At 39.6% G+C, this 15,210-nt stretch overlaps 2 protein-coding genes across 2 annotated transcripts; both read right to left on the bottom strand.

Moving 5' to 3' along the window:
- Positions 1 to 3,164: 3,164 nt before the first annotated feature.
- Positions 3,165 to 9,378, bottom strand: lrrc15 (leucine rich repeat containing 15). Its single transcript, XM_036521668.1, has 2 exons — positions 8,866 to 9,378; positions 3,165 to 5,202 (listed from the first exon to the last, which is right to left on the bottom strand). The coding sequence occupies exon 2, from the start codon at positions 5,194 to 5,196 to the stop codon at positions 3,457 to 3,459; it is 1,740 nt and encodes a 579-aa protein (XP_036377561.1). The 5' UTR covers positions 5,197 to 5,202; positions 8,866 to 9,378; the 3' UTR covers positions 3,165 to 3,456.
- Positions 9,379 to 11,290: 1,912 nt separating this feature from the next.
- On the bottom strand, positions 11,291 to 14,147 carry LOC118773249 (platelet glycoprotein V). Its single transcript, XM_036522100.1, is given in 2 exon segments — positions 11,291 to 13,356; positions 14,038 to 14,147. Coding segments are annotated over 2 exon segments (2,046 nt in total). The 5' UTR covers positions 14,095 to 14,147; the 3' UTR covers positions 11,291 to 11,367.
- Positions 14,148 to 15,210: the final 1,063 nt, after the last annotated feature.

Here is a 15,210-nt window from a genome sequence, read left to right as displayed (position 1 = left end):
ATCAAATTCAGTTCACTGACCTCACAATTTGCCTTTGTAGTGGAACTTACAAGTATTATATGGGCTAGTAATTTCCCTAAAGCTGACAAACTGGTTGTAACTGTAAGTTTTTTTAAATACTGCTGAAGCAGGAAAGTGTGTCATATAGAGCATTTAAAGAACACAATTACATAGAAAGGTTCCTCTCTACTAATAAAGCCACCCCCAGAATCATGTAAAACTAGATGGGGCACTTGGTATTCTGCTGCAGAGTACCACTCAATTTACCACAGTTTCCATCCCAGACTTGTTGACATGGGGATGAATACAACATACATACATCATGGTATTGACAGAACTCAAGACATTGTTGAAGGACAAATGATTGGAGAAACAGATCATGTTAATTTCAGTGCAATTCCAAAACAGGTTTAAAGTAGCCCCAGACAGGAAAGTAATATGTGTTCATTCAGTAAACTGAAACAGGGTGGGATTACTAAATGTTTGCAGGGTTGTAATGCCCTGAAAACTATCACATTGTGCAATAAAGAACTTTTTTACTAAACTGGAACACCAGCATGTGTGTTATTTAGCCTCCCATTTTTGGATGTTATAATGTGAGGTCACTAAATATTGTGAGGATTGTGCTGGTAAATGCATTGGAAATATTTAATGTGAATTGATCAATGTTGGTGGCAGAAAATATTGCAGAAGAGACTATTGACCATGTATTTTAATACAGGCAAGCAGGGGTTATCTTAATTTCAGTCACATGAGTATTGTCATGGCTGTAAATAAAAGCACCCATCATCGACTCTACAAAGCAAAAAACTCCCTGTTAACTCCCAGATGTTTGACAAAACCTGATCAAAACCTAAAATCATAAAATACCAAAACTACTGAATGGCATCAAAGATGAGCTGCAGCTGCATACTCAACATTCAACTGTACTGAAACTTTTCTTCTCACTGCCTCTCCTTGTGTCCAGCTCATTCCAGCATGCAGTGGGGCTTGCAGCTGAAATCTCAGTTTGTATTTTGTTCCTTGCATGCATTGTTCAAAAGAAAGGTCACTTCTGGAACACTTTGGAATCACTGTGTGTGTTTAAATATGAATTTGTTTAAACACTGCTGCCATCCTGAATATACTCTGTACAACTGACACCAGTGTTCCACTGATTGCCACATCATGCAATGAACATATGTGTGACAAGCAAAAGCACAGTAATTCTATGAAGGCTGTGTGTGACTTCAAAAAAGTCATAACAAACAAAGTTCTCGGGATACTTACGTGACTCCTCTTTGGTAACAGCTGTAGTTCATTTGTGAGGATGAGAGACAAGGACTATATAAAAGGCTGACTGTTTGATCAGTACCTAAGTGGAGAACACTGAGCAATGGTTATAATCATAAAATGAACCATATTGCTTTAAATTTACATATTCTTCCATATTAGGGAACATTATTAACATTGTCCGTCCTTAGGTTTATAATTTAGTTAAAGGAGATAGTATGTACCACTTACACCCCTGATTCTGCACACAGTCAGAACCCAACCTCACCATAAAACAAGAAGCAAATACTGATTGGAGATATTTAAATATACTTAATAGTCTGCAGAAGTCTTTACCTACATAACTACATTTACTCAATCCTGATGTAAAATTAAGAACATGAGCTCATGCTATTTAAAAAAATGCATTAGCAGCCTTTTGCCTCCCTCAGTAAATTCTCCCATGGTATTTGTAATAAGTTAACAAGATAAGCGGCACCATAGTTTACATACCAGAACTAAATATATAGCCCTTTTTCCTGCATAACAGTGCATGACTGCATCAATGATTAATTTCTAGAGATAAATTGAAATTTCTTCTTAAGGTCAAGGTCATGTAGATGAACTGTATTTCATCCCACAACCCTCACATACCTTCAAAGTTAAACACTCAAAAAGGTACACCCTACATCTCCCCTTACTAAAGCTAACTTTATGTATATATCCCCTTGCTGTGTGTATTAGGTATTGTCTTCCAAATCTAAATGATATGGTGATCGTTTTAGTACACATTTGTTCATAACTATATTTATTTATTCAGACGCTACATAGTTAATTCAGTGAAGGAAAGTATCTAGACACTAAACTAATCCTTCAACCACCCTCATAAACATGTCAGGAGAGGATATTACCAATGCATTTACTGTATAGTATGAAAACGCCGGGATTTGCAGTGTCAGAATTTTTTGGTGTCAGACTCACAAAACCTATATACCTTTCATATAAACAGAGACATATGCAGTATGTTTATTTTTAGAATTAAAAGATATGTTAATAATATGATTACATATTAATGATATTTTAATAATATTATATTTTCTAATAACGAAAAACGATGAAAGGTAATGCACTGAGAGGAGTTATGCAGTTTCTTCTAATGTTTCTTGTGATGTTTTATTCACTTTTGTTCACATAAGTCATTTTATTAACCATTACACTCCTGGCACAATGACAAAAAACTAAGTATTTACATTTTCAGTTCATACAGCATTTTAAAACATTGATGTATCATGACATGTTCTAGCATTTTATCAAACATTACAGCAGCATATACTATTGTCTCAGATTATTTTTTAAAATATCAGATTATTTTTTAAAATAGCAATATTGAAATTTTAGCAAGTCATGTATTTACATCTGTAATCTTTAAATGGTAACACTTCTTATGAATACGCTATTCATAATGCTTTATAGGCACATTTTGAATGCATTATATGCTATGTATAATGTATTATAATGCACAACATAGACAGTAATATCAGCTCATCAGTGTCTGTAACTAATATGTGTTGTATTATGTATTTATAACACTGTAATGTTATATGAGTGTAGCTGTCAACACTATAGTTATTTGGTTGTTATTAGCATCTATATCATACATTATAATGCATTATTCATAGCATATAATGTGTTATAGATGTGCTTATAATGCATTATGAAGAGAGTATTCATAGAAAGTGGTATGCATTAAATGAAGAGTATAATCCTCTTTTGATATCAAAGTATTGTGATTTAGATTAATTAAATCAGATAGTATCAAAAATGGCAACAAAGTTTATGAGAATTCCATTACTTAATTTGCTGTAAAAAATAGTAAGATATCACTGTCAATCTAAGGCAATAATAATGTGTATGGTTACCAAGTATTCTACTTCTGTTTTTAAGCATGCTTTAGAATGAGCAAGTGTGATTTCATTTCAGTATAATGCAATACAGAATTACATTCTTCATGAGGATATAGGAAAAGACTTCATCCTTAAATGCTGAATCCCAGCAGCAAGTTGAGCTGATGGGCAAGTTAATTATTCCTTTGGGAGGTGACTGTGTCCAGATGTTCTTGTCTCTAGCTCTATATTCAGTTCACAGCAGTAGTCACAGCATTCAGTGAAGCCCACAGTAGTGCCTCTTGGATGCCTTGCAGAGGCTCTAAATGATTGAACTGTTCTTTGCCTGCTGATGCAGGTCACTGCTGGAGCATTTCCTTCTCTTCCAGCAGACACAAATGATGGCACTGGCAATGATGGCGGTACAGATTAAGGCGCAGATGATGAATACGGTGTTCCTGGACAGGTGCCCCTCATTGCCGTCGGCGCCGCTGTTGTCCTGTTTTGTTGGGGAAATGGTGTTGGCAGGGGCAGCAGGTGTGGCGGGGGTACTCTTCTTAGGTGGCGGGGTGTGAGGCTTTCTCCTCATCTCTGTTGGAGTGACCAAGGCATGTGTGCTGGTGGAAATGATGGTGGTCAGACTCTGTGTTGTCAAAGGCATCACATCCTCATTGGTCAGGTTGGCGATATTTGTGTTGCGCAAAGGTGCAGGTAAGAGACACAGAAGGGGGCTACTGGTCAGCACCTTTGAGGGGTAGCGCCTAATCCAGTCTCTGAGAGGCAGGATGTCCCGGTCACATCTCAGGGGGTTCTGTGTGAGAATCAACTCTTTGGCCATAACCAGGCTGTCCAGGAGCTCCTGAGGCAGATTGGGCAGAGAGTTGTTATGGAGGTCCAGTTTTCTGAGGGCAGGCAGGCCATGGAGTAGCTTCCCAGGAAGAGAACGGATTTGGTTGTGCTGCAGAGAGATATTCACCAACATGGAGAGTCCAGTGAATGTGCCTTCCTCAAAGGTGGTGAGCCTGTTAGTGTGCAGGGACACCTCACCCAACTCTGTCATGCCACTAAAGGCACCAGCAGAGATAGAGCTGATATTATTGCGGCTTAGCACTAGTAGCTGTAGGTGGGTCAGATTGGTGAACACGTTGTCCTCCAGGTGAGTCAGTTGGTTATCATATAACCAGAGTTCCTTGAGAGCCATGGGACCAAAAGCACCTGTGGATATGCTCTGGAGCTGGTTTTCATAGAGGGTTATTCGAATGAGGTTAGGGAGGTTTGAGAAGATGCCTGCAGGAAGCAGTGATAAACGATTGTTAGACAGGTATAGTATCTTAAGTTTCTGCTGCTTGGAGAACAGATGCTCTGGAATGTGTTCAATCTGATTGTCCTGTAAGGACAGCTCCTCCAGGTTCACCAGGTCATCGAAGCTGCCAGCTGGGATCTCTTTAATTGTATTTCTGTTGAGCCTAAGGGCCTTCAGCTTTTCAAGTCCTCGGAATGTCTCTACTGAAAGTTGGCTAATGTTGTTTCTTGCCAGTATGATTTCCTCCAGATTTGTGAGGTGGCTGAAAGCTCCATCTGGAATAGAGGTGAAGGGGTTCTTGCTCAGGTCCAGATTCTTCAAGGCCACAAGAGATGAGAACAGGTCAGGGTGGAAATCACGTATTTTGGTGTTGCTTAGAACAAGGGATTCAAGATGCCTCAGATTTTTGAACAGTTCACCTGGGAGATTCTGGAGTTCATTTCCCAAGAGGCCAAGTGCAACTAGGTTACTTGTTTTGTCAAACGTCCCGGGCAATATTTCTTCTACCCTAGAATCCCTGATTAAGAACATCACAAGAGACTCAGCAAAATGATTAAAATCACTGGGCTTTAAAGAGGAGAATCCGGTGTTGGCCATGAAGAGTGTTTTGGTTGTAGAGGGAATGGTGCTTGGAAACTCTGAGATTCTCAGGCACTGAACTTTATTGACTGTGCACTGGCATCCATCAGGACAACCTCCTACAACCCTGCTGGCAGCGTACACACCGAGGAGCATGAATAAGTACATGGCCAGATCCATGGACCCCTAAAAAGATCAGTGACAAGATTGAGACACTTCAGACTTTTTTCTTGACTTCCTGCAACCTATAAAGGAAAGAGTCAGGTGAAACTGCAAAATGGTTATTGTTGCATATGATTTATACATAACAAGTCACAATCATTGATCATGTATAACACTAAACCACACCTATCAACATACTCTGTATCTTGACTAGGTATGTATGTAAAACAAAACCTTCAGAACAATGGATCCTATTCATCAAAATGTTCCTAGAAACAATCACATTTTGTTCTTGGGAGAAATGCATGGAAAAAGTCATGTCGGATTCCTGAAAAGTGCAGAAACACCCAATTTCGTTCTTACTCTTACGTCTGATGATGAATACCAAATGTTAAGTTACATATGCATGCATTGTATGTATAATTAGCATAAGTAAATCCGAAAGTCCCATATAAGGGCATTCTGACTTCCGAGGCGCCGGTACTGCTGAAAAGGGAAAAAGAATAAAACAATCCAGACAGAGGTGGATGCAAGAAAAAAAAGCAAGGAATATTTTATTTTATTTTAGGACTTAAATTTGCGTCTGATACATGAAAAGTATGTAGGAGTAGACTTTACAGATGTAAGCCAGGGATAAAAGGTGCATGACTATATGTACTTCATACCTTCACTCATCAATTCTATGCGAGTCTGACCAACGGACATAGGGTCCTCTTGTTGCCGTTCTGCTGGTGGCAAACGAATGCCTTGCTTCATTGTCATTTTATGGAGTAGGCTACACAGCGGATTAACGTGATTTCGCCCACCCTCTTTGCAGTGTTCATAATCATACCGCCTGTGCCCAAAGACATCGGCCACCATTTTAGCGCACGAATAATGCGCTCCATTCCCGAGAGGGTGCGCGTATGTGGTTGTATTGATCCTTCCGTGGTGTCTGCGGGTTGACCAGCAGGTTTTTAGAGGTTTTTAGAACTTTGTTAGACGTATACGAGAATAGCAGTGATGAAGATCGGTTGAACGAAACGTTTGCTAATTTGAATTTAACCCTCTGCACGTCGATACTTCACCTGCATTTACGTCATTTATTTTCCTAGCATTTATGTAATCTCACAATATAATGGTGTGTGGTTCCACTTTTGTATCTTTTTTTTTTTCTCCCCCTAAACTGGTGCACCCGTTGTAAAGCGCCGAGTTAAGTGTTTCCTTGCACGCACAGAATCAAATACTTGGCAGCACGTAAACCCTGTCCCTTACAGTATAGGCAGTGTCACAATTATAATTTTGCAAGTATGAATGTTAATGACAATATAACTCCATTGATTTGATCATTTACGTATTATATTTTTGTTTATTGCAAATTTAATCGCGTTTTTATGTACTGCAACTACATAGGGTCATTTTGTTAACATATACAGTACTAATCAAAAGTTTGGACACACCTAATGGGTAACATGCATTCCAAGACATTTTGATCTAAAGACTTAAACTGAAATGCTTGAAATTTGTTTCTTGGACAAATATAATAGTGACGTTGATGCCTATGTATGAGTTTCTTTAGAAAAATGTTTTTAAGCTACTTGGCTACTGTGAAGAATCTAAAATACAAGACAGTTTTACACAATTTAACACTTTTGATTGCTGCATAATTCTGTTTGTGTTATTTTTTAGTTTTGATGTCTGTACTATTATTCTAAAATGTGTAAAGTAGTAAAAATAAAGAAAAACCCTTCTATGAGTATGTGTGTCCAAACTTTTGACTGGTACTGTATACTGTATTTGATATTTGTATAGTTTCATTGTTATGGCAAAAAAAGGCTGAAATTTGTGTGCTGGTGTATGTGATATGAGTGGTCTGGAGGGGAGTTACAATTTGTTCCTATGTAGGAACAAATTCCAAATAAGGACACATTTATAAATTCCAAAACGTTTGTCATTTTGATCATACACACACTATATGCATAAAAATATGCATACACATGGATAGTAAATATGGCCAAATGTATTTATCAGGAAAAGTCACTCCCTTACCCATGTGTTTTCTTTAAAAAAAATAGCATTGAACAACAAGATCCTCTAGTATTGTGAAAGAGCTCTTAAAAATATCACCATTGATTTCCTCAGATTTAGGAATTTCTGGTAATTGTTTTGTTTGCCTCTGAGTAAGCCAAAGTGATTCAGGGAGCTGTGGCAATGAAGTATTTGTTTAGTGATGTACTCATCGCATTTTCTGCCGTGCCAAGGATGACTCTCTTGGGCCTGCCGTCACATTGAAAAAGATGGTGCAGATTTGCTCAAAGGAGGCTTCTCTCTGCTGGCTGGTGAAATAGGGCAGGAAAAGGCGGGCTTGAAGCAGAGCACGTCTCCACAGCGTGGAGTCCTCCCACCCCCTGCCCCTTCACCAAAACACAGGAATGTGAGGCAGGCTTGTGGCAGATGTGAAGCATCCTGGGCTTTGTTTGCTTTTATTGGCACAAGAAGGCCACGTGAAAGGCCTTGCCAAGATGGTGAGCTGTTTTGGCCTTCCATGAAAAACAAACGACCATTGATGCTTTATATGGCAAGAAAATATTAAAGTACAGATGATCTCTAAAATATTTTCCCTTCACGGAGAACATCCACTATTTGAAATTAATATCTCTGTGTTCACATAATATGCTATTAAAATAGCAGAAGCATTAACCCACATGTTGGAAGTTTATCAATATATTCTAGCCATCATCAGACATTAAGTAGTTGTTTCTTTCTGTATGTATGTATATTTCAGTGTATAATACCACTATAAATGTTTATCTTAAATTTAATCAACCCTTTAGCCCTTTTGTTTTACTGCAAGTGTTGGTTCACTCTGACCTGCTCTTGCACACATTCATTTTGGATTGCAAATTGAGGAATAAAACCTTCCTGTTCCTCTTTGTGTGTTCTGAACAATTTATCATAGTGTTGCACTGTACACTACATCCTGCTTGTTATTTAAGTTCTTTTGGTAGTGACGTTCTAACATGATTAAAAAGAAACATGCATATTAACCTGCTGGCTTGTTAGATCAGTGCAGATCTGTTCTTTGATTGGTCAGACCTCTAACTCTGTGGTGCAGTTTTCATCATTTTTAATAAGAGAGTAAAAACAGTTTGTTCCTTGCTGGTGTAATCTGTCCCAGTCTCCCCAAACCACAGTCGGGACTGCGATTGAATTGCCTTCAGCCTTGTTAGACTGTTTCCAGCCAATTGTCATTTTCATGGAAATAGTTTTTTTTTTTCCTCTTTCCAGTACCGTAGCATCAGCATTTTCAGTGAGTAAAAGGACATTTGTATGTCATATTGTTTATTAAAGTTATAATATAGGATTTACAAAAGTAAATGCAAAATCTCATCCAATGAATATGGGTTCTGCTGTTCAAAAAGTTTTTAGTCCAAGAAGCTATCTGAGCCGAGAAAAGACTTTGTGAATTTTTCCAAAATAGAATCTGTTGAAGAAAGCATCGAAGCTCAAACTACTATTCAAAATTTCATTTCATTAAATCTTAGCACACTGTATTGCCTCTTCTGTGAACCACAGACTGCCGATTAGGATCCAAAACCAAGGTCTCTTGAGGTTTGCAAATAACAAAATTGCAGAAATTGAGATTGCAGTCTTGCTAGCATCTGAAAGGACTCCTACTAATGTTAGGAAGTACACAGCACTACTTACCCTCTTGTTCCACCAGTGGAGTAAGCTGAGAAAATGGGTAAGTGCTGTCTAGCCACCGCGCTCCAGCTCTGTGAACTACTTGCAGCTCTGTGAAGTTCTGCTTCTTTTGAGTGATCCAGAGACGACTCAGTCAGGTCCTTGCCCTCCTCTGCAGCTTCCGTCATACAGATGGTCACCTTTCCATGGGCAGCAGCATCACCGCCGTCATCATTTCCTCCCGTGTCTATGAGGAGTCTGCCTCCCTCATAGTTCTGGTTCGCTCTCCCCCTCACTTGCTCACTCACTCCCTCTCTCACACATTTTTGGGAAACAGAGCATGTGGCAGAGTGCCAGCAGAACCCCACCCTTTGTACTGCTCTGTAATGGGGTTGGATGTGTTGTGTGTAGAGAGCGAGGTTCCTCTTGCTGACAGTGGGCTTTCCACTGGTTCAGAGGAGCTACCCTCTGTAATGACAGCTAGAGTTTGATTGTGTTTAACCACATGTGGGGGAGAGCAGAGGGGTGAGGGGCGAGAGTTCATATGTTGAAGCTGAGCTGAGTAACTGCCAGTTTTGTCTTGAGGGGAGAAATAAAGCTGGCAAGTGATTTGGTTTGCAAAGGGGGATTAGTGCAGGAATGAGCACAGATGATCTTTGCAAAAGGCTATGTTTCATGCTCATTTTTGTTGGGAACTGGAATTTTAGTCATCATGTTTTTGTCCTTTCTGTTAGTGGAACAGAGATGAAAGCCAATTTTTTTCTAACCTGTTTTGTCAGAAAATGATTCACCTAAATGTGTCTGAATTTTCCATCAAAATAAAACAAGGGTAACAACAGCCTATTCTATCAGCAAATTTTAGATGTCGCCATATTCTTATCTCTTACACTGTAGCATTTGTTGGAGAGGATTGTCAATGATTGCGTCACATTTTTAAAAACACATCTTCATGAAGACAGAACCCCGTCCATACCAATGTGCTCATAAGTAATGTCTAGCAGTCTCATGGTCCTAGAAGTAATCAGAATAGAGATGGTTATTTCCTCTTCTTCTTTCCTCTTCTGTTATCCTTCATTAAAATTACATTTTTTTTCTAGAAGACCAAAAGCCATCTGTCCTTTACTTCACAGGCATGGTTTGGTTTACTGTGATCTATACCTCATGGCAGAAAAAACAGGAGCAAGGGAGAAGCTGAGGTACACGTCTGCTGTATCACTCATGGAATGTCAATGGTATTAAAACTAGTGTTGCAAAAACAAAAATACAACAGATGATAGCCAAGAAAAATCAGCCCGTAAATGAAATATCTCTCTGCTATGTTTTAATACTTCTAGAAAACAAGGTTGATCAGAGCAGTTATGTACACTTTGATATCTTTGGCAGTGAAACCAGCATTGTTCTTAGCCAGTGAATATCCTCTGGTTAAACAGCAGTCAGACAATGTTGTTAATGTCTGATAATTCTACCGATAACTTGTTCTTGTCATTCCCCCACACACACACACACGCACACACACACACGCACGCACGCACACACACACACACACACACACACATATATACATGCATTGGAGCAAGAAAGTGCCAGTTAAGTTTAGCGGGGGGAAATACCAGTGATTAGTGGAATTTTCTCCCACTGCACCCATCTTGTCTGATGTTAACTATGTTTATTTCCTGTTTGGTCTATGTGCGTAGGGTGGTTAATGGATTTAATGAGCACCTGCCATTTTATGATTAGCATGGCACTGGCTCTTCCTGAAAACAGTCATTAAACAAAGTCAAAAGTGAACAGAATCAGATTGATGGTGTTTTCGCTAACTATTAAAACAGAACCACTGTAAATGCAGGTTTAATGACAAAATCTTTCCACCTTTTGCTTTCTGTGTACAGCTGAACCTTATATTTCATTGGAATAGTCATGTTATTTCATTGTGTAATTTGGCATGTGTATATATCATTTTCAAATGACCATGACTATTTTAAGCACAAGACTGCTGTCCAGTGTAGCGATAACAGGAATACATTTGTCCTTCCTTTGTCAGTTGTTCAGTTTCCTGTCTAACCTAAAAAATGAATTTGGTGTTCTTTGTTTCTTTCCTGGACAAATTTGTGATAATATAATACATATTAGTCAATATAAAACACTCATTTTGACTGCTTTTTTTTAATCTGATTTAATTTCCAAACAAGTCTTTAGGCAATACAGTAATACACCGCTGCATTCCAACTCTGATTGGAAAGAAAGTTTGACATTATTACAGTTATTTTTACATGGTTCATACACTCTTACATGGTTGATGATTCATCCATCTCTTCCTCTGTAACTGCAGATTTATTTGTTTTCTAGCATTACTGTTTGTATTCACTGTCTAATGTAGTCGGTTTTCAACCTCCTGACCACACTTATGTTGATTCATATAAAACCACAAAAACTGAAAATGATAGATATAAAATCTGAGTCAGGGATACCACAGTGTTCTCATTTTGGTTTCATGTCCTCTCTGAGTCCAGAGTACACTGGGACTTCCTAATTTGTAGCCAATGTGAAGCAATTGTTTAGTCTGTATTGGGCAAAAGCATTGGCTATGAGCAAACTCATCGCTGTTGCCACCAGAATGATATGTAAAGTTATCAGGAATGTGCTGTAGGGGCCACTCGGGGGCAGCATCCATAGGTAAACCCAGCCCTTGTAGCGGTTATTATGTACAATGCTGTTTTTGGCCTCCAGTACAACAACTTCATAAAAAGCTCCAGAGGAAGCATAGGAACTGCCTTCTGTTGTGTGGCCTTCAGATGTTGTGTGTGGAAATGTGGGGGTGTTTGACGGAGATGTCACGAGAGTTGCAGTTGATGGAATTGACTTAATCTTATTAGCAGCTCCTGCTGTAGAGAAATAAGAGGTTTTAAGAGACAAGGAGGGACTTGATGTTTTCTCTGAGGACACAGTATCAGTGGTTATGGTACTAGCTTCTCTAGAAGAGTAAGTGACCAGATGTTTGTCTAAACTGCCAGATGTCGCAATCCTGCTTACGTCTGTGGGGAAGAATGGGACCATATGACCTTCAACAGATGGGCTTCCACACTGAAGGAACTCAGAGGTCAGTGAGCCCACAGTGTGGTTCAGTAATCGAGAGGGCACTTGGCACAGCACATGATCATAATCACTGATTAATCTCTGCCTGTGGCTCATCCATTCCGCAAGATCCAGGATGTTGCAGGTGCAATTCCAGGGGTTGTTCTGCAGGGTGACTTTCCTCAGCGAAGATACCATTGATAGAACATTGCCAGGAAGGGATTCAAAGTTGTTGTTGTGTAGACTGATGTCTGCAAGTCTTGGAAGATTGTGAAAGATATCACCTGGGAGGGAGTGAAGCTTGTTGGAATGAAGAATTAGGGAACTGAGGTTATTCAGGGCAGAGAAAATGTCATGATGCAAAGACTGTAAATTGTTTGAATGTAGGTTGAGTCTATGGAGGTTGGGCAGGCAACAGAAGATATTCCTTGGCAGATGCTCCAGCTTTCTGTTAATGTTGAGTGAAAGACTTTCCAGTGCGGTCATGTTAGCAAATAAATTCTCTGGGACAGTGTTTAACTCTGTTTCATACAGGTAAAACTGTTTTAGTCTTGGCACATGCCCAATGAGTTGCTCTGGTAAGAAAGTGAGAGGGTTTTTGTAGAAGGTGAGTTTAGTGAGTTTAGGCATGTAGTAGAAGCTCTCACCTGGGATATGCTGGAGTGCATTGGAGGATAAGGTGAGGTTCTCTAAGTTGCACAGGGACCAGAACAGATGAGGTGGGATGTTTTCAATCTTGTTCTTGAAGATGTCAAGTCCAAGAAGGTTCGTCAGGTTGCTGAAGGTGCCGACTTGGAAAGTCACCAACTGATTTGAGTAGAGCGCAAGGTACCGTAGGCTAGTCAAAGAGCCAAATATGGTACCAGGAAGTTGGCTCAGAAAATTTTGTGCCAAATTCAGGAAGCGGAGGCCGATAAGATTCCGGAAGATGTCTCTGTCAAGGTGTGTGAGGAGGTTTTTGCTGAGGTCCAGTTGAGTCAGATTCAGGAGGGCATCAAATAAGCCTGGCTGAAGTGACACTAGCTAGTTGGTGTCAAGAAACAACTGCTCAAGACCAGACAGATTTCCAAACACTTGAAGGGGTAAGAAGGAGAGCTCGTTGGATGATAACTTCAGGGAGAGGAGCTGTGGCACCAAGTCGAATGTTGCAGGGTGGATGGTTTTTAGAGGACCATGACTGACTCCCAGTCGGAGCAAAAACGACAACTGCTGGAAGCTTTGCTCACCCAGAGCTGTTATCTGAGTCCGAATCAAATACAGGTGGTTTGTATTGACAGGTATTGGGGAGGGCACATCTCTGATTCCCCCCTGGCACTGCACTGCACCATTCGTGTAGCATTGGCAGGCACCAGGGCAGCTGTTGCCATGGCTGAGCTGCTGACCAAGCAGGAGCAACAGGAAAGCAAACCACATGGCTCCTGGGGAAAGGCACAAGACACAAAACTGCAAATGCAAGAATCTGTGTGAAAACCAGTGCTTATTTACCAGCCAATTCATAACTGAAATCATACCAACTCATGGCAAAAATGGTAATTCATTGTTTGAATCTGAATTTTACTGCAATAACAATATTCTTTTTCTCTTTCAAGAAAGCCACATTCAGTCCCAGCTCATTTTCATTTTTCTCCATATAAAATCTTAACCCTTACATAGATACTATGATGCACTCTTCATTAATGTTGAGATGAACCATGTGGTAAAAAAGAGTAAAATTAACAAAAATGTACAGTTTTTGCTCTGCAGTCTAGTAGCAATATGCTAGCCTGTGCTAGCCAGTATTTCAACATTATTATCTGTGTTGCTCATTTTGTACAAGTAACAAGTAACATGCTGAACTGCAAGATACCAAGAATGTTGACCTTTGGGAGAAACTTTATAATCTATATCTAACTTGCTCATATATTTGACATTCTGTAATTGGCATTAGTTGTTTCATCTTTGTCCAGTATTATGAGAAGAGATCTCAAACTGTACAATTTTTGTTTCTCAAGCAAAATCCCAGTTTGTGATATTATGATGTTAGATATTTCTGTTGCAATTTAGGTCCTAATTGGAAATTGCACCCGTAATACAGTTTGATTGCTTATTAATACACAACATTTATGAAAAAAAAATATTTCCTACCTTTGAATTTAGAGAAAGTGGCACCAGCAAGGAATAAGTCGGACTCTTAATTATCATTAAGCATCCTATCCTATTCCCTTTATATAGGATGCTTAATGGGGAAAAAGTGACATTTCCGTTTCCCTCCAGCTTATCAGGGCTGGAGGGCAATATCCGCAGGGGCCTGCATCCAAATAACTGTTGTGAATGTCCTGAGATAAGACAGCACTGCCACAACAAGTCAGATGTCTAATATTGTGTAAGTCTGTGGACCAAGTTTGTTGATGATGGTCCCTTGTAGTTTTAAAATACACGGTTAGCTGGGATCTTAATATGATCTTTTTTTTCATTGATTAATTGATTGGCTGCAGATATTCAAATCCAATTGTGTGCATGTTTGTACATATGTTTTTGTAACAAAGGGTCTCCGGGAAAAGAGTTTCTGAGTGCTTTATCACTCTTCTGATTCCCCTGCACCAGGTTAAAGAATGGTTCCAGGACCTGTTACTCACCGATTATTCATTGACTCATACACAGATAGCATGAAGCTCTCTCTCACCCTGCTACAGCTCAGCAGTTTTGTGCCACTCATCAGAACAGGCAGCTCTCCTTCCTCCACACCAAGCCAAAAGTCTGCATCATTAAGATAAAGCCCTATCTGTGACGTTGCCTATTGTTCTGGCGCAGCACGCAGCACAGTGACTCACAGCAGGGACGCAGACCAGCAGAGTTACACAGAGCAGAGGGCATCTGACAGTGAATCCAACATGGACAACAGTCCGATATGACCTGTCATACCTCAGGATTCATCAGTATTGCAGCAACATGTAGATCAACTGGGCATATTCATAAACTGCAGATGTGTTTTTTAATCTAAAAGAATCTAGCAGTTTCAGTTATTTATTTGAATTTGAGTGATGTTCCTTGCTGCAGACGTAATGGTACACATTGCTATCAGCTTTCTAAGGTATGTCAAAAGTGGGTAAAGTTGTGCATTGATGCCCCTTGTGCTACAATCTTGTGATCACTCCCTACCTTTTGCTGATTATGTTGAACTCTTAACCATTAGAAATTTATTTTAATCACAGAGTCCTTCCTTTTCTAACTATTTAACCTCATCCAGACTCGTTGGATGCCCATTAAACTTAAACACAATAGGCCAGATTCACTATTCATACGTGTGACCATTTTTGT

This window comes from Megalops cyprinoides, chromosome 2, assembly GCF_013368585.1.
Source record: "Megalops cyprinoides isolate fMegCyp1 chromosome 2, fMegCyp1.pri, whole genome shotgun sequence".
Classification (NCBI taxonomy): Eukaryota; Metazoa; Chordata; class Actinopteri; order Elopiformes; family Megalopidae; genus Megalops; species Megalops cyprinoides.
This window is presented reverse-complemented; position numbering and strand designations above follow the sequence as displayed.